The sequence below is a fragment of the Drosophila subobscura genome, chromosome U (assembly GCF_008121235.1).
Source record: "Drosophila subobscura isolate 14011-0131.10 chromosome U, UCBerk_Dsub_1.0, whole genome shotgun sequence".
NCBI classification, from domain to species: domain Eukaryota; kingdom Metazoa; phylum Arthropoda; class Insecta; order Diptera; family Drosophilidae; genus Drosophila; species Drosophila subobscura.
This window is the reverse complement of record NC_048534.1, coordinates 21,970,999-21,998,141: the sequence shown is the minus strand read 5'-3', so window position 1 is coordinate 21,998,141 and position 27,143 is coordinate 21,970,999. Positions and strand designations below refer to the sequence as shown.

The following is a 27,143-nucleotide window of genomic DNA, read 5'->3' as shown; positions in this document are numbered from 1 at the left end:
ATTTAAATAAATGTTAGATACTAATATACAAAATAAATACCACCTAACCCCCTCGAGATTATTTTTAGAAGATTTACTTAGGCTCTACATAGATATTGCCTCAGTCCTCCCCCAAAGATCTTTTGCGTAACTTTTTACGGTTCTGAAACGCTGTGCTGTTGTGCTTCTGGTTGAGCGCACTCCCCCCTGGAGTCTGTATAGATAATGCTATGCACGAGATATCGGGTTAAGTCCCAGAGTCTGGGACAACTTTGCTTACGTATTTTGTGTTTTACAACATGTTTGTGTTTGCTCCCACATCCATTCCATTCGCCAGATAGATGCGTTTGCAGATGTGGTGCTAAATATAACAATTCTGATAATCATCATCATATCTATGACAAGTTGTGATAAAGAAGAAGGTCGGTAGCTCCTAGCCAACAGATCGACAGTGGGTGGCTAGTCCGTCCAACACTTTCAGATTTTCAGAGTAGTTTTACTATTTAAATATTTTCCTTTGCACTCACATGATGGAGCTTGGGATCTAGACATTATCTTATCAGACTTCGTCTAAGCACTTGCAAAACAAAGTTATGAACTCTTTTTTTTCAGGAAGCACCTAAAGACTAAGATATATAAAATAATATAAGGAATAAATTCTCTCAGGTTAGGCCGGGTCATTGGGTGCATAAATTTGGCAGAAGCAACAGCGGACACACGACTTTAAAAAGTCCATTAAAAATTCAGAGCCACGTTGCTAGGGCCCGCACTTATCGCAAATCGCGTAATGAGGCACCCTAAACACGTGCCCTGATCCCAATCAATCATTCGTTTTCCCTGCCACCATGTAATTTCCCATATCAGTTGATGGTTTTCCTTATCCACAACTGCCCCCACAATTATGTTTCAGTCTTCGGTTCAGTTGAGTTTGGTCTTTACTTTGATTCGCAACGTTTGAAAAACAATTCGCCAATTTCTTCAAGGAAATGCATAAGACTTTTGGAATTTTGAAACTATTTTTGAGTTATAATCGGATTGAGAGTGTTCATGTGGAGAGTCTCAAAGGGAGAGGAGCTTTTGTCACGGCCTTTGAGTACGGCTGATGCGGGAATGTTGTAGAGAAAGTAAGAAAATAAGGGAATAATTTAAAAGTGGAAGATATAACAAGGATAAGGGAGGTTGGGAACAATCTTGATGAGTTTTCTAAAATGCATACTTGAGAGACGGTTTTTTGTGAATTTATTGAATATTTTCGTATACATTTTGTTAGATGTTCCATATGAAATTCCATAAAATTACTCCGCAAAAGATGTTTAAAATTTGCAACAAAACTCCCATTCGATCGAGGCTTTCCCACTGTACTTTCTGTACATTCTTCCACCCCGTTTTACCTCGTTTTTTTTCCCAGAACTGTTATCTTGGTGGTATAGTCTATAAATCAACCCCCCTGCTGCCGATTGTGACCAGAGCCTAGTGAACCTTGGCCTACCCAGGGCGATCTTCTCGCTGCAATCTTTCCATCTCATCTCTCCTACTGGGGCGCTGTCACTCACGCAGAGATCGCGACATTGTCGCACGTCAGACGTCGCTCAGAATCCGTTGGCTGTTTCTTTTATCTCCATTCAAGAAATTCAAGAGACATTATCTCCCCACGATCTTGTCGCATCAACAGCCACCAGCCACCAGCCGGAGGAGAGCCTCGCTGAACTGTCACCAACACCAGAGAACGAACCAATTTAAGTTAGAATCAACATCATCATCATCACACACCGAATGTGTGTGTGTGTGTGTGTGTGAGAGATCTGTGGGGATATGAGATATAGCTGAGATATTGCTGAGACGTTGATAAGAGATTTCCATTTTTCCTCAGATCAGTCACAAAGCGAACGGCAACTGGGAAAGTTGCAAAAGCGGCAAACGACACAAAAAAATAAAAAAAGGAAAACCAAATTTATTTTTTGGATAAACAAACAAATTGATGAAGAAAAATCTGCATATGTGTGCGCGTGTGTGTGTGTGAGGAAAGTGGAGCAGAAGTGGAAACCTTGAAAACGGCAAGCCACAAAGGAAACAAAAATTTGCATTAAATTCAATTAAAAAATGAATAAATAGTGCAAAAAAAATAAATAGATTAAAATTGAATGCAATTATCTTAGTAAATGTATTAATGCTAAATGGAATACTGAATATATATACTGTTTTATGTATAGTATATGACTATATATAACAACAAGAACTTGGTTTAGTCCCGCGCCAGATGATCACAAATTTCAATTGAATTTAATCAAAATCAAACAAGAAGCAAAGCACAAAAAAAAGCAGAGAAAAGAAAGGAATGAAAAAAATAAACATAAACTAGAGATTTAATTTTGAGTGCCTGCACATGTATTAGTGTATCTGTGTGCCGTATCTGTATCTGTATTCTGTGACCGAGAAACTTAGTTCTGCGACAGCCTCCTCCGGCAATTTTCTTTTCTTTATTCGTTTTCCGCTGTCTATCGTCTGGCTGTCTGTTCATTGAAACGAACTTCAAAACTATCAACCGAGCAGCCGTCAGTGAGTGCGGGTGTGTGTGCCCTGGTACATGTATTAGTGAGTGGTTTAGTGTCTCTTAGTGTGTCGCCATGGGTAAAATGGTGAACGAAGAAATTGCCACGGAGCCGGTGCAGCTGGAGAAAGTGGAACTCTCGAAATTCGGTGAATACTGCCAGCGGCATGGCATCAATCCGAACCTGATAATGCTCAAGATCACACTCTTTGTGATGTATGGCGGTGAGTACTCAGACCTTTACCCAGACCATACATTTATTATCATTAAAAATCCATTAGAAATTACCTGCATAAGTCCACCTTCACCTCATTGACTTCTTTTGTCTGGCAACGAAATGAAAACGTGATGGGAAATCATGCTAATTGCCTTGCAGAGCCTTTTATGAGTGTCTTAGTCGGCGCCTGATAAGGTCAATAGGGTCCCCCGCCCCTCACTCATCACTCATACGACTTGTTGTTCGCTTTTGGTGGTGGAGAGTGGGCCATGAGCGAGGGCTTTAACTGATTGCGAAGCGCAAATAATTATTTAAAATTTTATTTTTGAGTTTACTATTTATATTTTATATTTAATTTCTTAAACGTGTTGTACATTTTTCTGCCCGAAACTGCACTGGGATTCAAGTGTCGATTATAAATGTATAAATTTACACACACACAATGCCATTCCTTAGGAATATCTAAGTACCTCAAGCGATGCAACAGCTGTACAAAGTCCGAGACTGAGATTTAAGCACTGGCAGTGAATCTGAATTCATTATCACACTCGGAGTGCTCAGTCCCCTCCCTCTTTATGTGTACACACTTGTCTCTGGTCTCTGGTCGGAAGTTATCAATTAGGTTGGATGGAAAATATGTAACACATTTGTATAAATTCAGTTAGAGAAATGAATGCACATTGAGGAGATTTTTCCCAGCGTGTGGCAATTAGGCATTCAATCAAATCCATCTCTCCCTCTCTATCTCTGGGTTTTCCCCTCTCTTTCTGTGTTTTTTCTCCATTAGATTGTGTGTGTATTTTTTGTATCTTTTGTAAATAAATCTAGCTTATGCGATTTAAGCTTGAGAAAGGTTTACTTTACTTTGATTTGCCTCTGTCTCTCGGTTATGGGGTCGGGTCTCTGCCTCTGTCTCTGTCTCGTTTCTATCTCTGACTGACCGTGCGCCATTTTTGTTTTCTCTGGCGGTCAATGACAAAAACATTTTGCCATTCCTTCAGCCCCATCCCTCGCCAGTGCTACCCCTGGCCCGCACATGGTGTCTTATGCCATTAAACCCAAATTGTCACTAAAATGAGTATTAATGCGTTTTTTATTTGAGTCCAGATTTGCCGAGATTTTCTCGTTTTGCTTCTTTTTTTTGGGCTTAACTTTTATTTTCAAATAACAATTTTTGTGTGGACAGTACAAAAGTTTATTTTTGAATGGAAAATTATATATATTTCCCTTGAGAGAATGACATCATTCGAGGGAAATGATACAAAGAGAGACAACTAAATGATAATTAAAATCCATTAATCGAAAGCAGATAATTTGATGAGTGGTATAAATAATTTCTCAGCTCTAGGAACAACTAATTTGATTCGATTTAATAATTATACAATTTATGAAAACTTTTAATACATGCTCATTATGTGAATTTCTCTTATCGATACACTAAATCATCTGTTCTTCAATCGCAAAAATGATTTACGATCGATCACCCATGAACATCAAATGACAGACTTCAAAGGGAAACCAATTTTATTCACCACTGAGTACCAATCTATTAATTAGCGACGGAATGCCTACATATGGAAATGTTTACTTAATTCGGTTAATTGGTTATGCAAAGGAACTCGAGAGGAAATTGTTTTAATTATTATATAAAAATTCATCTGGTTTCATTTCCGTTTTTTTCATCGGCATATTTCCCTTAAATGCTACAAGGTTTAAAATGGTTTTTAAAATATTTTTCCTGTCATTGAACATTTTTCTTTTGTCCATCAATTAAGTGAGAAAAATACGGCATACAAATTAAAATATAATTGAAGTGCGGGGTAAACGTGTGATTGAAGCCTTTGTTGTGTGCGGAACTTATCAAGCCGAAGCGATTAATATCTGGTGGAATATTAATTAATGCATTTATTATAACTGTTTGACTATAAATACTAAAAATGTATTTTAAATAGATAAGAATACCTTTAAATGTCCCTTTAATGTTATTGAACTTCGATAAGTTACATATTTATCTAATTGGTAATATACGTTGAAGGTGCTCTCGATCATTTTTGTATGGTCAACATTTTCCTTTGAAATAATTATTCCCAAGCGAGTAAGGGTATAACTTAAACGCACAGCAGAGATTCACTATTTTCACGTAATATGAATATAAATAATTAACTTTAATTTGCCGCTGAAATATGTCTATTGTTTGTGATTGATTTCCTTGTGTTGTCATTTAATCATTGAAACTTTTTGCTCCACATTTTCTGTTTGCACATTTCAGTAAACCCTTTCGCTCTCAGTTCTTTTTGTTCTGTGCACTTCAATTTTCCATTGTTTTTACTACGTGAATTGAATTTCTCATTTCTTTAACGGTCGATAGAGCAGGGACTGGATACCTAATGAAAGTTTAGCTAAAATCCACTTCGAACTTCATTTATTACAAATGTGCATTTCCAATCCCCATTTTAACCAGTTTTAAAACTTTTTCAATGCAAAATTTAGTCCCAATTTTCCGCCATGACACTCCATACACAATCTCAATTTCAGCCGCTTATAAATGTACGTACCGTTCGATAAATAGCCGGAAAAACAAAACAGCCAAGTGGAAAAATGAATTGTAATTAATATTTCAGACAGCACGCTGCACATTTGTCATTGTCACTTCTGGGTTTGGCATGTCCGCTCAAAAATGCATAAATAAAGTGCAATTTAGTTGCACTTTCGCAGGCAGATACAGATCCTGAAAAGCAGATGCAAATTTGCCAGTTGACATGGCCGTGTGGCCCTCCCTTCCCGAAATAACTTTTGTGCATAGTTAAAAATGTCCAAAAAATCGATGGTTGTGATGCGAAAACTGAAAAATGGAATATTGAATAATTATTATTATTAAAGTGGAATGAAAGAACAGCACAGACAGAATAAAAGGGAATTTAAATGCACACACAGCGGCAGGAGGTAGGGGAGTGTGCTTAATGGCGACATTAATTACGAATGACAACGTGGCAGGAACAGATCCAACCGAATCGAACGGGAATCGGTGTGGAAACCTATACTGAGAATGAGAGGGAAAACAGGCAAAGAACATCCATGAATGGCCGCCAAACCAAACAACCCTGACATGCTTGCGTTTCCGTTTCCGTTACAGAAAGAAAGACAGAGAGACAGACTGAGAGAGAGCAAACGAACAATTAATTGTTATTGCATTGAGCAAATACAAAAAAAATGTAATGCACACACACAGAAAGAGAGACAGAAAGACAGACAGAAGTCGAGCATATTATTGTTAATTATCTGAGGCGATGCAAAGGCTGTGAAAACCAATTCAAGCCGCCATTTTCACTGTTAACTTCTAGGGGGAGGGCAAAGCCAGAGAAGTGCAGTGAAGAGAAAGCAGAGAATCAGAAGAAGAAGAAGCTGTAATTCGAAATCGAAATTTGAGTATCAGATACCCTGGAATAATGACAGATTAATCAAAAATCAGTTAAAAGATCGCAAAATCTTTCAACGTAAACTCCAAATAAATTCAATCGGTTTAAGTACCGAATGATTACAGAGAGGAATAGATGATTCTCAGCAAAATGTGTTCCCTCTGCCCATTTTATACGAATTTAAAAATACATTTTAACTCCAAGAGTACAGGGTATGCAAAGATAGCGACTCGGGCAAGTGTTAACTGCACTTAAACAAACGAATTTCATTCAGGGCACGCACTTTCCCCTTCCACTTTACTCCACTCCACTCCAATCGGACGCACACACACAGACACAGACAGACACTACGTGGCTCTGCCGGATGGAGATCCTTGGCATGTTTGCATTTAAATTGGTCAAGGCTGTGGATGGTCCAGCTGGAACAGGCGGAGTGTACCATATAAAGAAGAGGAGCAGCATGAAACTGGGGGAGTGTCCTGTTCCATTTCGCCCAATTTGTTGCCCATTATTTCACTCCATTTTTGGCTGCAGCCACGTGACGCTCTCCCTCTCCCTCCCTCTGTGCGTTAATGTTCATAAATTATTGAAATGCAAGAAGATTATCTGCTGTCCGTTGTCGGTTTCCACTCCGGGGAATGGTGCCCGTGTTCGTGTTGGTCACGCCCGTCCGGAAACTTTTGACGGACTTTAAAGGTGTTTGAGATGAGGTTTTTGGCTGGGTGGATTATACGAGAAATTACACGGGGAAATACTTTAAATGTAGCTGAGTGGATGAAGCGGTGGACACAAGGGAGTCAAACTCACCTTAATGAGGGGAAAGACTATTTAATCCATTACTTTCTCTGAATATTCAACTGTTCATTCTCCTAGGCATTCCGTTCACTGAACATTTAAAAACTTCGCATAATGAAACAAATTGAATGTATTTTACATGAAGCATTCCATTTAATTAAAATTCTTTAAGTGATTACGAATTCCAATTATTTTCTCTGATATATTTCTGCACATAATTAAGTTGCCTATTCCCATCTCAAGTTGAATTTACAATAAATTTGTTTTGTTTTTCTTTCTGGTTTTGATTCCACAGCCACCTCCTCGCTGCTGCCGTACCTGACGATACACATGCAATCGATTGGCCTGACGGTCGAGGAGATTGCAATTATCTACCTGGCGCTGCCCTTCACCACCTTTCTTAGCCCGCCCATAACAGGTGAGTGCAATGCCAAATGGCAGGGGGCTATCACAAGCAGAGAGTGAAACACAGAGAGGGAGAGGGAAAGTGTCAAGGGTAAATGTTTTAATGCATCTTAATTAGCGCCATGCTGCGTGGATTTTAATTAAAACTTTCGCTTTGTTTGACTACCTGCTGAGGCATGAAAATGAAAGCGCCAAACACGAAATTAAACAAAGCAAATTTTGCAGCATGTGTATCTGAATAGTTGAGATAGTTTAATAATTTAAAACTTTTTATTGCTAGGTAAATAAATAAAATAAATCGTGGAGTAAAAACAGGCACGAGTCCTCTAGGATTCCTTCTTTCAGATGGTCAATTTTTTGTTTGTAAATGTTAAGAATTGTTTGAAAATAAATGTTCGAGGATATTTTACTAGTGCTGCCTTTTTATATGCTTTTTTATATGCCATAAATGCATCATCCATCTGGCGCGGTATCTACAGATTTCACCCCAATCCTGGCATTTACATATTTTTAATTTAAAATAAAAATTCTAATTTATACGATATGTCTGCCAGCGCATATCCTTTTAAAAAAGCCTTTCTACCCCCATCAGAAATGAATATCAGAGTGGACTCTCCTATTGTGTTTTTTTGTTTCCTTTGTGACACTTGTGTGACAGTCCTGTCGTAGCCTACTTTTTTTGGGGTGCCGCCTGTTTTTCTGGACGAGTGCAAATAATTTAATTCACTTGCAGTTTAAATGACAATTAAACAAAGTTCTTTTTGTTCTTCTTTGTGGAGCTGCCTGGTCGCTCGCTTGCTGTCTGGCTGTATGTGAAGTGCCCCCATCATGCGGTCGGTTGCCGTAGTAGCTTTTTTATTCCCTCTTTGAATATGTATTTGTATATATTTTTTTTATGCATTCTTATTATGTGCTTTTGCATTTTTAAAATGCATTTGCGGTATAGTATGTCGGCGACAGTGAAGTGAAATTTTTTTAAAAATTTTATGCGGACACTCGTTGCAGATAAATGTTGAAAGATACACGCAGAAACAAAAGCGGTGGAGAACCGATTGGGTGGTGGAGAAAAGTGCAAAAAGCTGGTCAAATTGTCGGGCATAAAAGCTGGCAAAAATATACACAAAATGAAAGCTAAGTGAAAACGCTCGCATATAGTTTGCTTTATTAACATTTCGATCATTCCACGCGAGTTATAATCATGGTTGATGGGGCTATATAAGAGCATTAAAAACTTTCAAGTGGAAGAGCGTTAAAACTAAAGAGACTTGGGATAAATGCAAATTTTTAATTTTAAAGCCAACATTTAGGTGATGTCTCCATATAAATATTTATTGAAATCCTTTAATTCATTTCGAATTGAAGCCCTAATTTAAGGCTCAACTAGCTCTTGGTTCTCCACAGATGAAAAACTGAAATTTAATCCGCCACAAAACGACCAAAAATTGCTGCACCTTAATCCGTCTTTAGTCTGCACCTGGTGCCGCATTTAAGCTGTGAACACAACCAATCAATGCCTGGCAACCAAATGGCTGAATACTTATTTTGAGCCAGAGACTTAAACATACACATAAACCCCGGAGATACTTTCACACAGATACGCGCAAATAGTGTTACAGCTAGAGAAAATTGTTGGCTGCAATTTTGGCTGTGAATATTTTGGCTTATACACATTACCCGCTACGCTCTTTTCATTGCAGGTTTTCTCGTTGACAAATTTGGCAAATACAAGCCCGTTGTGGTGATGAGTCTACTGCTGAATGCGATTTTCCATCACTCGCTGCTGTTCATTCCACAGCAGGAGATACCCGGCGTTGTGCCATCGGCATTCGTCTTAAGGCATCCAGATAGCGGTGACATTGAGGTAAGTTTCTTGCCCCATTTTTCTGCCTCTATTTGCAGGCAATTTTTACATCCACTCTTTCACTTAAATCGATTAAAGCATGAAGAACTTAAAACTTAATTAAGTTAGTGAAAAAAGTAAGATTCAAATCGCTAAAAGTAATTAAAAATTCTTGAAATTTCAATTCCATTTTAAATCAATTTCCAAATCTATTCCTTAAACATTTCCCACTTAAATCAATCAAGGCAACTGACTTTGTTTCAATTAAGTTGTGTGTTTCTCGCAGCTCTTAAGCCTCTTGAGGTTGTGATCTGCTTAGAGGCTGTGGTTAAGGTGCGTGGGCAAATACCTTTAGGAGCTTGTTTAGTTAAGAGCTAAAAATGATGTGGGCTGCGGTTGCAGCCAGCTCTGCACTTCCTGCCACTCCTTCCCGCTCTCTGTTTTGTGGCAGTAATACTTGGTATTCCCTTGTGTCTCGAGAAGAAGGGAAAGTTCCGTGCTGCAGAATTCCCTTTTCTGTGCCAGAGCAGCTGTTGCACGTTGTACGTGGCATATAGTTTTAATGCGCTTACTTCATGGTTCCCACTCATTTCCCAGCCTTTAAAGGGAGCTCCCTCTCATTACTTCTCCTCCCATTGAGAGACTTAGCCACTTGTGCACAAGTTAACCGTTTGAATGGGGAGTTGAATGCAGGCGCCTGATTAGTTGAAACTGATGAGAAACTAGAGTGCAGCTGGGGGTAGAAGTTGCATAAGTTGTTTGGTTATAGACTGCTGATGAATGATATATGCTTAAATGCACGAGTTTACTTTTGGTTGGCTTTGTTCGAGAGTTATTTGTTGTCATTTGGTGGTAGCTTTGTGAAGTGAAGCTAGGAAATTCTCTGGAGTCTGATAACTTTAACCATTTGTACTTGTGATGCCATGGGACTCTGATAGTTTATATTTAAAAACTTATATTTATCCACCTATGAAATCAGAGAGATATTTATAGAACGAAGGTAAGGTAGGGAAAACCTACAATAAAATAAATACAATTAGTAAAAACTGTGGGAAATTTATTTAACTTTATTATTAAAATACTTCCCATAAATATGAAATCTATTTTTTTGTAAGTCTTCTTCCAAATCTGTAGAATAAAAATACGTTTTTGTATTCCAATATTGCAATCTTAAATTCTTGAAGCTACTTGCTCTTCAAGCAAATCGATCCTCCTGAGATACGAGCAGCAACGAGTTATTTGAATGCATTTCATGAAATGCTTCGAATTTCGTGAGGAAAGTCGTACTGCGCTGCCAGACAAATTTCAATTGCAATTGTGCGAAGCACGTTGCCAAAAACCGCAGTTGCCGCCGTCACCCTCACACTTTGAAGCTTCTGAAGCCCTTCTGTAAAGCTCATCTTTGCCACACACTCCGCTTGCGGCAGCGCCGCTTACAATGGGTCCCACTTCAGTCACGGCATGTCTCTATTTGCAGTCAAAGAGAGAGAGAATTGGGAGAAAAAAGAGGAGCAAAGTAAACTACATAAAAGCCGGCATTTATTTGAGGCAACGTGAAGGCAACATTATGCTGCCACATGCAACACACGCACACCAATGCTTTACGCACGTACACATCCGCACAGCCAGCTTAAGAGTGTGTGTGAATGTCTGTGTGTGTGAGTTTGTGTGTTTGTGTGTGTATTTTGTGTATCTAATGCGTGGCACGGATGCCATGCCAAGCCGCGTGGCCGCGACTCTACGCTGGCAGATGCAGCTACTTTCTGCAGATTTCTGTTCACCCAGCACTGTGCCACATGCCGGGACACACACAAACGCAGACGGGACACACGGAGAGGCGAGTGCGAGATATACGTATATTACGTATACGCATGTAGCACAAGTAGTTGCTGCATCTGTGAGTGTTTGAGTGGGTTTTTTGTGTGTGCGCGTGTGTTCTCTGTGTGATAGCGAGTGTTTGTGTCACCCCAGTGAGTGCTGCATCCAGCCAAACGCAATCCGTTTGCCATTTTTTGTGCTCACTTGTGCCGGCGCGTTGTGGGTCGGGGTCGGGGTCGGTATCTGTCTCTGACTCTCAGTTCCATCTGCATTTGTGCATAAATTTGTGTCATGTAAAATCATCGAAATAAAGCAAATAACTGTCACACCAAAAGGGGAAGTAAGAAATTTGTTGTACAAGTATTACTTGGGATTTTCCCTTAGCGTTTTCTTTTTATTGATAAACACACAGGGACACACACACACACATACGAGGAGTATTCGTATATATTTCTTATGCTTATGATCATATCAATGCAAACGATTCCGAGCTGTGCTGGGGGTTATTGCTGTTATTGCGGTTGGGAGCTTGTGTCCTTCGTGTCCTTTGAGCTGCTGGTCATATGGGGCATAACAAATGTCAAGCACTGTATTCTCATTGATTTGGTCTCGACGCTTTATGCTTAGCCAGGGATTTACATGAAATATGCAGCCAGAGGCGAAGGTGTTCAGCCACATGGACAGAGTGAAATTTTAAGCCAAAAATTGAAGGAATGCCCGACTGAAAAATACTCCATAATAAGGCGTATACATACATATGTGATGGGTAAGGGATTTGCTGTAATAAGTCCACGATGGAGATAAATTAGTCCAGCACAGAAAATATCCATCTCTGACTGTCTTTCACTTGCATACATCTGCCAGAATGTTCCACGTTTACAGGCTATAAATGTATGTAGAACTACCTGCAGTAATGCTCTCCACTGATCCACAAACTGCACGAGTAGTGTCTCTGGAAATTGCATTCTTTATGACAGTCACACCTTTTGGCAATCGCCAGCAAATTGCAGAGGCTGCAGCTCACACAAACGGAGAGAGATGGAGAGTTTTGCATAAATCGAATTATGGAGAGAGTCAGACCAAAAACAGATAGGACAGACAGGCGGGGCAGACAGATACCTGCATGGGATGGATATTATGCTAAAACGAAGGACGGAGAGGCACTTCGGGCTAAACAAATTCAAATGGAAAATGACAGAAGCAGCAGGAGCAGCAGAGGGAGCAGAGGCAGTTGAAGTAGAAGTAGAAGTAGAAGCCAGGCAGCAAGTAACACGGAACCGAAGCGCCTCTTGACAGCTAACAAGCAAACGAAAGGCATTAGAAACAGCTCACCAGAACCAGAACTAGAACCAGCATCCAACTACAAGATACGCAGATACATATACATCTTGAAGAGGTGGGTGGGTGGAGCAACTGTGGGATAGTTCGAGAGTTCTACAAGAATGCCAAAAAATCCACTTAAATGCGAGTGCACATCAGGTTTACATTGGGTGTGGTGTGCTGTCTGTACACGAGTATCCAAGAGTCTACGACTGTTTGAACCAATGAGTGTCTCTGGCTCTAGTTCTAGTATCTGTATCTGTGCATGTCTAAGGGTCCCTGGCTCTATTTGTGTGGGTTTTCCCTGGGTCTATGCTGGGTCTGCCTGAATCTGTGAGATTGTTTTGGGGTCTGTGTGTGTTTCTATATCACGTACATTTATCTTTGTGTCGTTTTGGCCAGCACTTAAGCCACACTAAAACACCAACACCACGACACGCACTCTCCACCCCACTCTCCCCCTCACATACATTAAAATCTTTCTTCTGAGAGGGAGGGAGCCTTCCTGCCATTCCCGTTAGCGCCGTAATGAAACGCAATGGGAACTTCTATTGAGGGGGATTGGGAAATGGTTTGGTTTGGTGGTGTGCGGACTGGCTGAGAGGCGTGGTCCCAGTTCCCTGGCCCTTGGCCAAAAAAGCCAGTGGCCCCAGGCTTCATTTGCTTCATTTCATGAAAGTATCTCTTGGATACGCACACAAACACACACACACACACACACATGCTATGGCCTGCTCTCCACTACGAACATTCCGCATTTGGTACTCGGCACTTGGCACGGGCGTATATTGAATTTGTATTTATGATCTGCCCATAAAATACAATAACACCATTAAAACGGCTGCATCGAATGCGCCAGATATGCTGGAGAAGTCCGAGCTAGACGAATAGGGAATGCTCTAGGGGAAAGATTGAGGAGGGAAGAAAATTTAAGGGAAGAGAATGCAAGGAAGATTGTAAGTAGGGTCCCGAAGAGTGTTTGGAACATCAACTGGAATATATAAATGTTATTTTAAAACTAATGATATATTAGAAATATTTTATAAGGGAATTTATTTTGAAATATTGTTAGTTATTTTTGGCATGGAAATATTTGGAACATGAATATTTGAAAAATATCTGCAACGAACTCGAGACGAAATCTTCTTCCCGACGTATTTTACTTGGATACAGGTGAACCTCTTTCTGGCAGAAAATCAATGCGTTGATCCATGACCTTGTAAAGTAAATTTGCTGTTTTTTGTTTAACAAATTATTAGTGCAAGAATTGCACAACATTTTTCTCTTAAAATATTCAAAAATGTATCTGCCCCACAATCAGTCCTCAAAGTAGGCCTTTATTTTCTCATTTAATGACAGTGAGCCCCAGCAAATTTCATACGTTACGGGCAAGATTATGCGCCAAGTCTGAGTACCTTTGCTATGCCCTTTCCTAGTTACCATTATCCCCCTTGCTCTGGTTGTTGTGACTGCGCCCCACACCAACAACTACACTGAAATGGCATCCTTTGGCCCATCATACCCTTATAATAGTACTCGTAGCGAGCACCACTCCAACAGCCTGAAAACGCATCTTATGGCTACATTTGTGTTCATTCCGCACGTTCAGACGGACGTCGACGTCTCCATGCCACGACTCCCACAGCTTGGAACTACTCCTTGGCCGTGCGCCGTATGCCGTGCACGGTGTACGGTGTACGGTGTGTGCCAGGTCCCATGTCCATGTCCTGTTGCTTGCGGTTTACTATTTTATGCCATTATATAGCCCAGAGTTCGGTTTGCCGAGTGGCATAAATTTATTTTGGTATCGAGTACAGCAAATGGCGAATGGCGGCGGCGACGGCGACGGCGATGGCAAACGGAAATTACCATTTTATTATTGCAGGCACTGGCGCTGGGCTGGGCTGGGCTGGGTCATGGTCGATGCCCAACCCAAACCAAACGCAAACCAAACCAATCCAACCCTTGGGACCGCCACTGGATGAGCCTTATTGAATTCACATTAAAATTGGTAATGGATATATGCAGATACACGAACACAGACTGCTGCACAGATGCAGATACATGAAGAGAGCGAGAGGGGCTATGCTGGGGCTGCACACACACACACACACACAGACATATGTGTTTGTGTACATTTATTTATGCCAGTGTTTGTGTTACAATATTATGCCAGAGGGCTTAAGTTCGTGTATGAGGCCTTATGATAGGTTAAGTGCCAGTTATGGTCTGGATTTTGATGTCTGATGGAGAAGGGCGTGTGATAGGAGGGCGCATGTGATTGCGAGTGTGATTGAGGGATTGTGGGAAAATGCTGCATGGCTTAGTTGAAACTTATGGGTTGGGAATAATGGTCTTGTCACTATCGTCCCAGCGGATACTATCGCCGCGTGCCTGAAGATCGTCTTCAGCATCTTCAGCTACATCATCAGCTACGTCTTCCTCGGGAACATCTAGAAAGGCATCGCCTGCAGCTTGTTCATCGGTTTCGATGAGCTCCCCGGCAACAAAGAAGCAGTCGTCCAGTATTGCGCTCCATTCTTGCAAACTCTCCGGAACATTTTTCTTGTTGCGTCTCGCTTCTGCTGAAATTATTTCGGTGAGTTCATGGCCCGACCACCTGGCGTAGCTGCCAGTCGGACCAAAGTCTTCGCTTTCATGCGAAACATCGTAGACAACGTTCCGCAAGGCCACCAGATATCGGCCGTCCTTATTGTTGCAATTGAATTCGGCGAGCAGCTTCTTGGTCAGCACGAGGCCACTTAGCGGCTCTTTCAGTGGGGTGTGGCCAGCATCGCAGTAGTCCTGCTCGTCGTAGGTGTCCCGGTTGAAGCGCTTCCGCTTAAAGATCAAAAACCCTACCACGACCGTGACAGCTATAATGGTGTACACCGAGGTAGCTGCCTCACGAAACTGCTGGCTCCAAAGCTTATCCAACACAGATGACATTTTTGTGAATTTCTCTGGAATTAATTTCGTTCCGGAAAAACTACTGCTAGCACGCTGCAGCTCACGGCTTAGACTGACGATTTGCCCAGCTCTGAATTGACAGACTTTTGTGAACAGAAACAAGCAGACTACTGGGTGCAAGTTATTTTTTGATTTGTATGTCTTTCCCGGAAGGGACTGTCGGTGTGAGGTCCTAGCCTACTCTTTCGCTATTCAAGGAACTAAATTTTACAGGGAAATTGTTTTGATTGAGTGGAAAATAAATAAATAAATATACAAACAAGAAACATTTTTCGATGGCTAAACTATCAACTATTTCGTGGCAAGAGCCGCACATTACATATATTTAATATTTTAATTAACTTTACTTTAATTATACCTAAGCACCTTCCTAGCTTAACACACTGCACAAATATTTCTACAAGACTTCACGACAAAAGTAAAGAGAATTCGCAGCTGTGGTCAAGCACCTCCGTTTGCCTCTATCCTCTTTCTCTCTCCTTACTAATCTCCAATGCTTTTCTTTTGTTTTTTGCTTGCCCCCATGCAACCGTCAGGTCTGGTGGTCGCCCTGTCCGAGCAGAGAGTGTCCGGAGGAGCCTGAGCTGGAATTGGCCGTGCATCAATGCGTTGACTATTGTTTGATGCAAGAGCAAGTTAATCCTCAGCTCTATACCAATACGCCGGCGTATGATGTTTATTCAACGGCAACAACAAGAACAACAAAGGGAGCAGCTACTAGGACATCAACCTCAACAACAGAGAGGATTACAACGACAACAACTGGAATGAGCACATCGAGCAGCACGGGGTTTGCCGCAATAGAGTCAGAGTCGGAGACGGAGGCAGCCTCCACAACAACATCAACATCGCCCACAACAACCACATCAACTACAACCACCACATCGCCGGCATCATCATTACCAGCATTATTCGCAACGCAAACGAGAAGCAGATACCAAGAAGTACTTAATATGTCATCGACCATGTTCCCGCCACTGGAGAATGCATCGGCCATGTCGCTGGTGGTGGCAAAGGATACCGAGGAGCAGCAGGCAACGTCAGCTGAATTGTCAGCCATGTCCATGCAGGGATTGAATTGTAAGTGACATGATGAACCCTTCCCTGAATCAACCCAACCTACCTCCCACCCGCCGACTGACCACAGGCATTATTATCATCGTAACTTGGTTTCTGCTGGGTGGCTCTGTTGTTCTTCTTTTCAGTTAGCCTCTCCTCCAACTCCAACTCCAACCGTTCATCGAAGACCGTGTCCGTGTCCATGTCCCCTGTCCATGTCCTTGTCCCCTGTCCATGTCCATGTCCATGTCCATGTCCATGTCCGTATCCTTGTTCATGCCCCTGTCCGTGTGTGTTTTACTTTTATTAGTTTGTTTTTTCCGTCTTTTGTGCAATGGAAGCAAGGACCAGGGAGGCAGCAGACAGGAGCAGGAGTAGAAGCAGAACCAGAGCTTGTGGATGGGTAAAAACTTGCACCATAAAAGCCAAAGACCGAGTCGACTCTCTATGAAACTAGTAGTACAAAAAATATAAGTATAATTCAACCTGTCCCACTCTGTTTGTGGATTGTGGGGGAGTGCATTGTGGCTGTGCGCTGGTCGGGTGGCTGGGTGGTTTGTCATTAAGGCCTGACGTTTTGTGTGGAGCCAAAGTTTACGGTGGCAAAAGTTTTTTTCCAATTCTGTTGGAAAAACTTCACAAAAGGCGTTTTTATTTCATATTATTAAAAGTGTGTGACAATGGGCAATGGTTGCTGGCTAATGGAGGAGTGAAAATGCACACGAAAAGATCGTAGACGATGCCTGATGATGGTTTCTTTTACGTTTTTGTGTAAGAAGGAGATTGCTATTATTTTTGGAATATTTTTGGGGGTTTTAAAAGTGGGAAAAAATATGAAAAAAACACATAAGTAAAGGAAGGAGCTATTCTTCTATAAAATAAATAATTGTACGCTTAGCAAACATTTTTCTAAATCCCCACAGGTGCAGACCCTCGAAAGCCTCCCCAATATCCCACATAACTTTGCTGAGTGTGTGCGTTAGAAAATTGCCATTATTCCCACACCTCTTGTGCCACAATCATAAGTCACACGTCAGTTGTTTGCAAAACTTCCTGCTCCTAAAGCACCCATAATGCACACAAAACACATTCAAAAACTTTGCTAATGTCCTGCCCAGAAATCACAAAGTGAGGAATCCCAGGAGAGGAGCTTGGGCCACCCCTGCGAAACTGACAAAAGTGCATAACTAACTAAACATGATGGCATTACTGGGGCCTGTACACTTGACACTTGGCACAATTGGAAATTGGCCATGCATGGCCAGCTCGAGCGACAGGACGGGCAACAAAACAGGGACAGAATCAGAGACGGGAACAGGACCCGGTACAGAGACAGTTTCGACCAAGTTTAGATCGCCTTGGGGGTACAGCAGCAGTAGCAGCTTCACCAGCACACGAAAAGCTCCAAAGCAATTTTCCTGCCTGTCTGATTATGTGAAAAACTTACTCTTCTCTCGCCCACTCTCTTTGACAGCCTCCACAGACGGTAGCAACCAGCAGCAGCCGGTGAAGAGCAGCAGCTGGGTTCACTCGGACGATGAGGATGCCACCTACTTTATGCTGCAGATGCATCCCGACCTCGCCGATCCCACCGAGCAGCTGGGCATGGAAATCGAGCAGGATGCCAATGAAACAGTCACCGACATTCTGCAGCGTTTCGGCAAGGAGCGGCTGGTCATGGGCAACATCAATCTCACGGACATGGACGATCTGGATCTGCGCTGCGGTGGCCTCGTCCGACGTTCGAACATCTCCGAAATGGGACCCGAGGCCGTGCAGTGTATGATGCAGCGTTGCACCTTCACCCTGAATGCGCCAGAGATCTGTCCGCCGGACTACAAGGAAACCGATGAAACAATCTTCTGGGTTTACTTTTTGTTAAGGTAACTTCTTTCAGGAGTGCCATGAAGCTCTATTGACTACTTGCTCTTTGCTCTTCTCAGATTTTTGGCCACTACAATGCTGTCGGCTGGCGTCACCATAATGGATCCCATAGCCCTGACAATGATTGAGAAGTTTGGTGGGGACTTTGGACGCGAGCGTTTGTTCTCCAGCATTGGCATGGCCATATTCTCACCGATAACTGGCATTATGATTGATTATTCATCGCGAGGACTGGGCTACACAGACTATTCGGCGGCGTTCTATACGTACGATGTGCTGCTGGTGATATCCACCATGTCGGTGCTGATGATGCCGCTGGGCGAGAAACTGCCGGCGGATAATGTGTTTAGGGATTTGTGGAATCTACTGAAGATGCCGCACGTAATTGCCTTTATTATATTCCTGTTTGTTCTCGGCAACTTTTGGGGCTTCATCGAGAGCTTTCTCTTTCTGTACCTCAAGGAGCTGGGCGCACCCAACTATCTGCTGGGTGAGTTCTTGTCGATGTCATTAGTGGCTTGCTCTTTTTTGTGTTATTTGTGATTGCATTTGCGGGTTTGATTCCTTTACAGGCATCACCATTACGGTGGGCACTGTGAGCAGTATACCCTTCCTGTATGGAGCGGAGAAAATCACACGAATCTTTGGTCACGTTAATTTGATTATCATTGCTTTCTTCTCGCATGCCGGACGCCTGGTTGGCTATTCCTTTATCGAGTGAGTGCGCGGGGAGTCGATGTTTGGCTAATGCAATTTCAAATTGAATTACCTTCTTGTGCTTAGGAATGCCTGGTGGTGCTTCCCCTTCGAGGCCATGGAGTCATTATCCTGCCATCTCATGTGGGTGGCCGCTGCCACATACTGCTCCATTCTGGCGCCCAAAAGTTTGCTCGCCACTCTCATTGGTGTACTCGGCATGGCCCATTTCAGTCTGGGTATGTTTCCCTCGCTCTAATGAGGCACTTTCCTTACATGTAATCACATTTTGCCATTCTGTTCTGTCCTGTGTCCTGTCCCCCAGGTCGAGGCAGTGGCAGCTTCACTGGCGGCCTGCTCATCGGCCAGTTTGGCACTCGAGATGCCTTTCGGTATATGGGCTTGCTGGCCGTTGTCGGCGGCATTGCCTATGGCCTGCTCCATCTGATTTGGCTGCGTAAATTCGATCACACTACCGAGGACTCTGAGGAGGAGGCCGAGGCTGTGGAGGCTGGCGAAACGGAGAAGCTGACTGAGCCAGCTACCAAGGAGCAGGGCACTTCCATGTCCCTGGAACGTTTGAGTCTGATGATTAAGTACAATCAGATTGGCAGTTTGTCATCGTTGCCCAGGGGATCAAGGGTAAGTTTTTCGGGCGGCCCACACTTAAACAGAGGCTCTTCATTTCACATACTTCACTGCCCTAAGAACTACACCCCGAATTCCTATCCAAATCTTCAATCTTTCCATGCATAACTTCTAATTAAAAATTGATATCTCTGGCAGGCTGATATCCATGACCATTTGTCAGTGCGTCGCAGCAGCTACAATGTGGAGTCTTTGAGAGGCGTGCCACGGCACGGCGTCATTGGGAGCAGTGCCTCGAAGGTGGATATTCTGCGTTCGGCACTCGAAATCAATCACAAGTCCTCGAACAACTCCATGCTGAGCAAGGCTGATAACAAGACGTCGAATCAATCACTGGGCCGCAACCGTGCCGACAGTGCCCCAAAATTGAATCACAGTAATCTGAAGAACATTTCCCAGCCCGCCCTGGAGGGTGTTGTGCTCGAGGTGAGTCCTCGCTCTCCCCCCATATTCTCTCCCCTGTCCCGTGTGTATCTGTGTGTGAATCTATGTATTGGAAATGCCCGAGTGTGTGTGTGTGTGTGTGGGGTTGTATCTCCGCTGATTGCTGTCAATTGTTTTGATTTCAGCTTTTGCTGTGGGGCTTTGCTTGGTTCTGGTTTGGTTTTTAAATACCCAACATCTGTTGCCACAATAACTTTTTAGCATACGGCCAAGTGTCCTTTGTTGCTTCCTGTCTTTCGGTATGCGTGTGCGGGTGTGCGTGTGTGTTTGTGCCTTGACAACCGGATGCCGGGGCTCAACTGCATCCGCTTTAGGGCACGGCTCCGTTGTTCTCCGTTTTAGAGCAGGCTACAGGGAGATTGGGTGGCTGGGCGTGCTCTTCTTGGATTTTGTTTTGTGTTGTTTTCTATGTGTGTTTGGCATTCGGTTGCCTTTGTTGAATGGTCGTTTCTTTTGATGCCGCTCCAATGGATTCGATTTCTCGTTGCTTTTCTTTGCTTCTGGCACTCCCACTGCCGTCCCACGGCTCCGTCCCAACTGCTGTCGAGCTCGAATTGGAGTCGGCTTTATTGGTTTTTGTTTTCAACGCAAACATATGCGCCACAGGGGCACCATTTCGCCAATTTAGTTGCCGAGCAGCAGCCAGAACCAACCACCAGAACTTAAAAAATGCTCCACCCACTGTCAGCTGGGGAATTGAAAGAAGCTTAAAACTTTGTTGTACTTAGAGCCGCTTTGTGGGGCGTAAATTGTAGTTCATTTTTCATTTATGTTTGTAGAAAATAGGTAATTTAAGGTGCAAAGATTTTCCTGAGTGTCTGGAGATGTCAAAAAAGTCTTAAAAAATCTCTCAATAATTGTCCCTTTTTGGTATGAGCATTTAGTGAAGTTTCAGCCAAAGTTTTGCCCTTAACATAACTTTTACTTACGATTAGTCTCTCTTCAGAACTCAGTTACAAAGCTCTTCTACTTTTTCCTCTTCCACCACAATTTATTGCAGAGAGAAACTTCAATTGAAGTTGCAATCGAACAAACTATAAACAATTTCAGCTGCCTTAGCCTTTAATTAAAACTTTCCAATGATAAATGTATTCCATACAATTGATTTTAGCTGGGTGAGCCGAAACCCTACAGGTCGGTGCTCTCTCTCTGCTCATATGGGACTACACTTTGAGCCCTCTTTCCACTCATTTGCTATCCGCAGCACTCATAAAACTTTCTACCCTCGGTCTCTACTTTTGTACTATGTGTAAGGCTTGTCAAAGTTAATATCATAATTAATTTTCAATGCTTTGAAGCGAAGCTTTTATGGCAACCAGGCAACCATAATTCAATAAATCAAATGTGGTTGCAGCCAAAGAGAATTGCTGCAGGGGGGCACAGAAAATGAGCAGCAAAGAGCGAAAAATAGCAACCAGCAAATTAATGAATTTATGAACAAGACAAACTTTTGCCTTTTGCTCCCTACCACTGTGCAAAACAACAACCAACTGATGCGAGAACAGACCCAACTGACAGTTTGGACCATACCATACACATCACTGAACTTAACTGAACAGAACAAAGCAAACAAAGCCAAAGCAAAAACCAAAGCACAGAGTTCACTTCTGCCATTAAAAAAGAACAAGAAAAAGAAAAAGGGGCGAAAGAGTTGTGGAACCTCAGCAGGGAGCTGTTCCTCCATCCGGAGTTGATAGAGCCCGTCCGTCGTTTGCAAATTGCAGGCCAGTAGTCCAGATCGCAGCAGCCCATTGCCAATCCTAGAACCAGGAAGCCATTCCCAGCCAAAAACTTTGCTTTGTGCAAAATAAAATTTGTGCAAAACGGGAGAGCAGAGAACTTCCCATTTCGATGTTCGTATGAGTGTGTGCCAATGTGTGGGTGTGTCTGAATGAGTGCATCTCTCTCTATATATATATATGTACTTGTATATGGATAATATATGCTATAGCCAAAAATGCCATTCGCATACAAACAGGGCGTGGAATCAACATTTTTCCCCAGCCGCATGAAAAAGTATCCAAGTGGTTTGTTAACTTCAATACCCGCTGTGGATTTATCCGTAATACCCAGCTCCATGTTAATGGTAATGTACAAGAATCCAACAGAAACAAAAACATTCGAAAAAAATACTGTAAGAAAAGCAACAACAAAAAACGAAAAACTATGCATGGAATGACGAAAGCAGAAATACCCTTTTTTTTGGCAGCAAAAAACTATTAGCAGAAGAATTTATATTTTTTATTTGAGTGGCAAGAAAAATGCCAGAATGCATTAAAAGTCATTTTTTATAGAATAAAATACAAGAGCTTGATTGTAATTATATTCAGAATTTAGTTTCGTTGAAAATTTCTGCGCTTCTTTGACTACTTGCCAACAATGTGACCTTATCGACATGACCTTACTGCCAAAAATAAAAAAGGGTACTTCAGCACACAAACATATGTAACTGCAAATGCATGGCATGGCATGGCATCGCATTGCATGTCCTTCTCTGTCCTGTTCTGGGTTGTTCGGGGATGCATGCGCCCTAAAGTATGCAGCACTGAATACGAATAAACAGAGGAGCCAGCAGAACGGCAGAACAGCAGAGCAGAACAGTTGCTGCAACACAGCACAAGAGGCAACATCGAGTGGCAGCATCAGCAGCAGAACGGCATCATCCGCCAAGATATTGCCCCCTCACTGGGCAGGGCAGGAGGGAGGCAGAATGCAATGGCATGTACAGTTCCCATTGCTGCTTGTTTTTTTTGTTTTGCTGTTTTATGGGGGGGTTTTTGGGTGGAACACTTTTTTGGGGAAGAAACGAGGGGCTTCGAGGAGAGCGGTTCATGGGTCGCAGTTTGCCAAGCCATCCGGGCATTAAGTTATTTCGTTGAATTAAAGCCCGCACTTGCGCCATTTGACTTTTGGGCATCACTTGTTTTTATGTGCATAACCCACAAAAACCCAACACCCCATGCCCACAGTCCACATGCCACATGGCCCCCCCATCGTTTCTACATTTCCTCTGCTCTCTCTCTCTCTCCTCTGATGCCTTTGCTTCCTCTGCTGCACGCTTAGTTGAGTTTAGTTTAATTTTGCACACTCGTCGAGCAATTTGAGCTCGCTCCTCACATCTCATCACATCGCATTTAGCATTATATTTTCTTCTTTAATTTTTTTTTTTAAGTTTTTATCCACAGCTCTTTGGTCTTTGGGTAACTTTGAATAATGTCCTTTTTGTCCTATGGCAATTTTTATTTTTTTTTTGTACCCTCTGATTTTTGTTTAGGTTTTACGCCAAATGATTTGTTGTGGAACTTAATTCAAGTTGACAAAAAGGGAATAACAATGGCAGCTGTTGCAAAAAGCAACAATGTCTGGTTTTCCATGGTTTCCGAGGGGTGTATGGTTACAGCGGGAGGTGGAGCTAGATGGGTGGCAAATTTCTGTGGGTCGTCGGGTGAGGATACAGGAATTTGGATGGGATGTGGATGGATGGGTGTAAAAGAACAGCATAGCCATAGAACAAACAAACAAGGCAAAAGCATAGCAAAAGGCAACGTCTGTTCGAATGTGGCAAATGATTTGAAACTTTGAAATCTACAGTGTGGCCAAGCACGATTTGTAGGTTAAAATAAAAAGTAAATTTGTATAGAATATAAAGTGCGTCAGCGCTCTCAGAGAGCTATAACAGAAACTGCTAACAGCTTGCGGTAACAGCGTTTCCAGAGTGTCATAACAGCGAACGGTTACAGATAGCGCTAACAGCGAGTGGTTGCAGCCTGCTGCTGCATTGATCGGTAACAGCGAGCAGGTGATCGGTAACAGACTGTTAATGGAGAGCTGCACGTGGAAGCAAACAAACTGTTAACGAGGGATGTTTACAGATCTGTGCCTTTCGCGAGCTGCTGACCTGAACAAAAGATAAAGACAAGAGAATAGCATTAGCTTCAAATTTCTTGAAAATAAAACCAACATTTTTAAACGATTTCCATACTTTGCTCAATCTTTCTTTCATTCATTGCCCTCGAACCACTGTTCGGTGCCTGCCAGAGCAAGAACAACAAGCATACCAATCGCATTCTCAATATTTTACTATTGCCAAGGCACGTACATACATATGAACAAATGTACGTATGAATGTATGTATGCATGTACAAATGAATGAATGTATGAATGTATGCTGTAACTTGCTTCTTCGATTTCCTGTTTGTTCTCGCTACTTCTATTGCTTCTGCTTTCCAGCTAGAAAATATTCCCCATATTCCTCCACACACACAAGCACAACAAAAAGCCCGCACACACACACACACATTGGCACCACTTTTTGCTGGTATTATTTTTATTTCTTTGGGTATGAAAACGATTTATCGATGTGAAAGAGGAAGCGGTGGAAAAAAAGCGTAGAAAGAAAGAAATATTTATAGGAATGATCACAAAATGAATGCCACGTAATGCGATGCTGTTGGCAACATTTGTCATTGTTGATTTTGGCCAGAAACGACTTTATATCCCAGCACTCATACGCGTCTACTCGAGTTTGTACTCGCACATACATATATCGAGGCCAATAACTTCTTCAACATAACGCACAAAAAGTGAACGCGAAATTGCGCGTAAGTAATGCCCATTGTGAGTCCCGTGACGGGGGGAGCAAGATTGGGCGTGAGTCAGAGAAGGCGCTGGGGTGGGGGCTAGAGTCGAAGCAACAGAGGGAGCTGTAGGTGCAGAAAGCAAAAAGAAAAAGTGGAAGCCAAACAATGGAATGGAAACAAAAGCAGCACAAAATGAACCGGGTGGGGGGGGAGAAACATTACAGAAATTCTGGTCGGTCCCTGTACTACAGAGAGGGGAGGGTGAATCCTTTGGCCTTCCCTCTCTTTTCCAACCACACATGGCACTTAAGATGCGCATTTCTATAAAGAGTGGTTCCTACACACATACACATTTATGTATATATGTGGGTGTATGAATGTTTGTTGGGAAAACTTTTGTGCATTCAACTGCAAGGCCTCTGCACCCTCCTTTTTCGCTGGCAGCCTGCAGCGTTTTAATAAAAAGCCAAACAACAAGAAAGCAACGCCCGTTGCATTGCGAATTATCCAAAAAGTTTGATGACGTGGAAATGCCTTTCTACAATACACCAACCAACAGCCGAGCGAACAAAAAATAACACCAACCGGCGATTTCGATGCAATTCAGTCGTGCATATGCGAGAGTAACTCATCCGGAATGCTTATGAAATGCAGCAGAAATCGAGTGTTGGCTAGAAAAAAGTACACATCATTTGGCATTCTGGACAGGAAAAGGAGTACACTACAATTCATATGTGTGTGGCAGGATGGGGGATACCCTGCAGATGGTTGAATGAATTTGGGAGTTGGTTTTATGTCAAGGGAATGGGTTAGCTATTGACATGCTAGGCATATACATATAAGAATTGTTAGACTACATTTCAGGCTTAGCTACACACGAATTGCATTCTAAATAAATAATTAATTCCATGAGAATGGAAAGAGTACCAAGTTCCATCTGCAAAACAGACTCCATCTTATTGCATTATTTACCACCAAATCAATTTATTCCAAATTATCCAAAACAAACAGATAGCTCATAAAAAACATTCACTTTTAGACCTTTGTGTGTAGCCAAACAAACCTCCATCGAAGCATTTACCCAACCCAATACCCAGTGGCTGCAACTCCATTAAATATTATTTATTGGCCACTTAAAATTTCCATGTTCAAAGAGAAATAAGCATGCATGTTGATTATACTTTCCCGCATGTGCACGAAAGCCATCGAGAGCATTGAGGGAAAAACTAAAAACAAGTTAAGTGAGTAAATTGTAAATTGCACTCCACGAGTACCACAGAGACCAACACACGATTGCGCACAGAGTTTCGGGGATGCTGTTTTCGGTTCTGTTCTCTTTTAAGTACCCTTGCAGAGGGTATTCAAATTTTTGCACTTTTTAATAGATAGCATTTCTGGCAGTTTCACCATAGATTAGCAGCAAGAGCACAGAGTAGGTATAGCCAGGTCCGTGTGTCCGTGTTTGCTTCGTTTATTAATGCCCTCTCTGAATGGATCTGCAAGAGCATCTACAACGTCGCCTCCTTTAAGCACAATAATCCCTCCTTTTTTGTTTAGCTTATGTTTTTATTTTATTTGCAATTGGTTGGTTAATTTTAAAGCTCGTTATGGAATTGGTTTTTGCACAAGCTCTACCTTTTTAATTGCTGAATGAATGTGTGGCAGAGTGGAAAAACGAAATGTGTGTGGTGTGGTTGAATGTACGCGTGTGTCAGCACACAAACTGCAGCCACTGTGCAGTGCAAATATTTAGCATGACTTATTGTTGTATGTTGCGAATTGTTTTGGCATGTGGCATGGCATTGACATAGCATACGTATTTGGATGTTTAAATGTTGCTCACTCACATCTCCGTTTCGTTTCGCAGGACCAAGAGGGTCGCAAGGTCATACCCGAGGAGACAGAGCTGCATACCTCGAAGACCACGGTGAGTCTGGGCGAGGCGGAAAAGGTAGAGCTACCACAGCAATCCAATGGGAATGGCAGTGGGCAGAGCCCGCAGGCGACGCAACCGCAGCAGCAGCAGCAGCAGCAGCAGCAGCAGGAGGATGACAAAACCGATGCCACTTGATGGTGCACACAAATCTCTAACCAGCCCCAAAGTGGCGTATGAGTGATATTAATAAACCAAAAGCGAAAGAAAAACCACTAACGTGAAATCCAATTTAGAGAAGAAAAAACCAAAACTATTGTCTAGTTTTACTCGTGTGTGTTATGTTATATAAATGTATATGTCTATATGAAATAAACCAAATGTTGTTAGAGACAGAAAATATGAATTCAATTTTACTACCCCACCATTTAGTGCAGATCTAATTAAAGTCATTACGCAATTTCGCTGGATTTTCCACATTTATTTTGCTGATTTGCTTAAAAATTAAATTGTAATTGCCCCAAAACGCCGACTGTTTTGTCATAATTTCTCTTTAAAAATTTAGCAGTTTTGTTTACATAATTTTCATACATATATTTTTATCTGCTCTGGTGAGTGTCTGTCTCCTTAGGCTAAGGCTTTTAATTAATT

The 27,143-nt window shown here is 42.2% G+C and overlaps 2 protein-coding genes across 3 annotated transcripts; one reads left to right on the top strand and one right to left on the bottom strand.

Moving 5' to 3' along the window:
- Positions 1 to 2,142: 2,142 nt before the first annotated feature.
- LOC117900808 lies at positions 2,143 to 26,785 on the top strand. 2 transcript variants are annotated; one of them, XM_034811296.1, is made up of 12 exons: positions 2,143 to 2,751; positions 7,251 to 7,373; positions 9,058 to 9,221; positions 15,845 to 16,388; positions 17,842 to 18,250; positions 18,311 to 18,741; positions 18,824 to 18,968; positions 19,035 to 19,186; positions 19,273 to 19,589; positions 19,734 to 20,021; positions 22,018 to 22,125; positions 26,487 to 26,785. In XM_034811296.1, the coding sequence occupies exons 1-12, from the start codon at positions 2,604 to 2,606 to the stop codon at positions 26,688 to 26,690; spliced, it is 3,033 nt and encodes a 1,010-aa protein (XP_034667187.1). In that variant the 5' UTR covers positions 2,143 to 2,603; the 3' UTR covers positions 26,691 to 26,785. The 2 variants fall into 2 exon arrangements, with proteins under 2 accessions (XP_034667187.1, XP_034667189.1); XM_034811298.1 differs by lacking the exon at positions 22,018 to 22,125 and having other exon boundaries at positions 2,146 to 2,751.
- On the bottom strand, positions 14,462 to 15,360 carry LOC117900809. Its single transcript, XM_034811299.1, has one exon. It carries the CDS (start codon positions 15,285 to 15,287, stop codon positions 14,673 to 14,675), a length of 615 nt encoding a protein of 204 aa, XP_034667190.1. The 5' UTR covers positions 15,288 to 15,360; the 3' UTR covers positions 14,462 to 14,672.
- Positions 26,786 to 27,143: the final 358 nt, after the last annotated feature.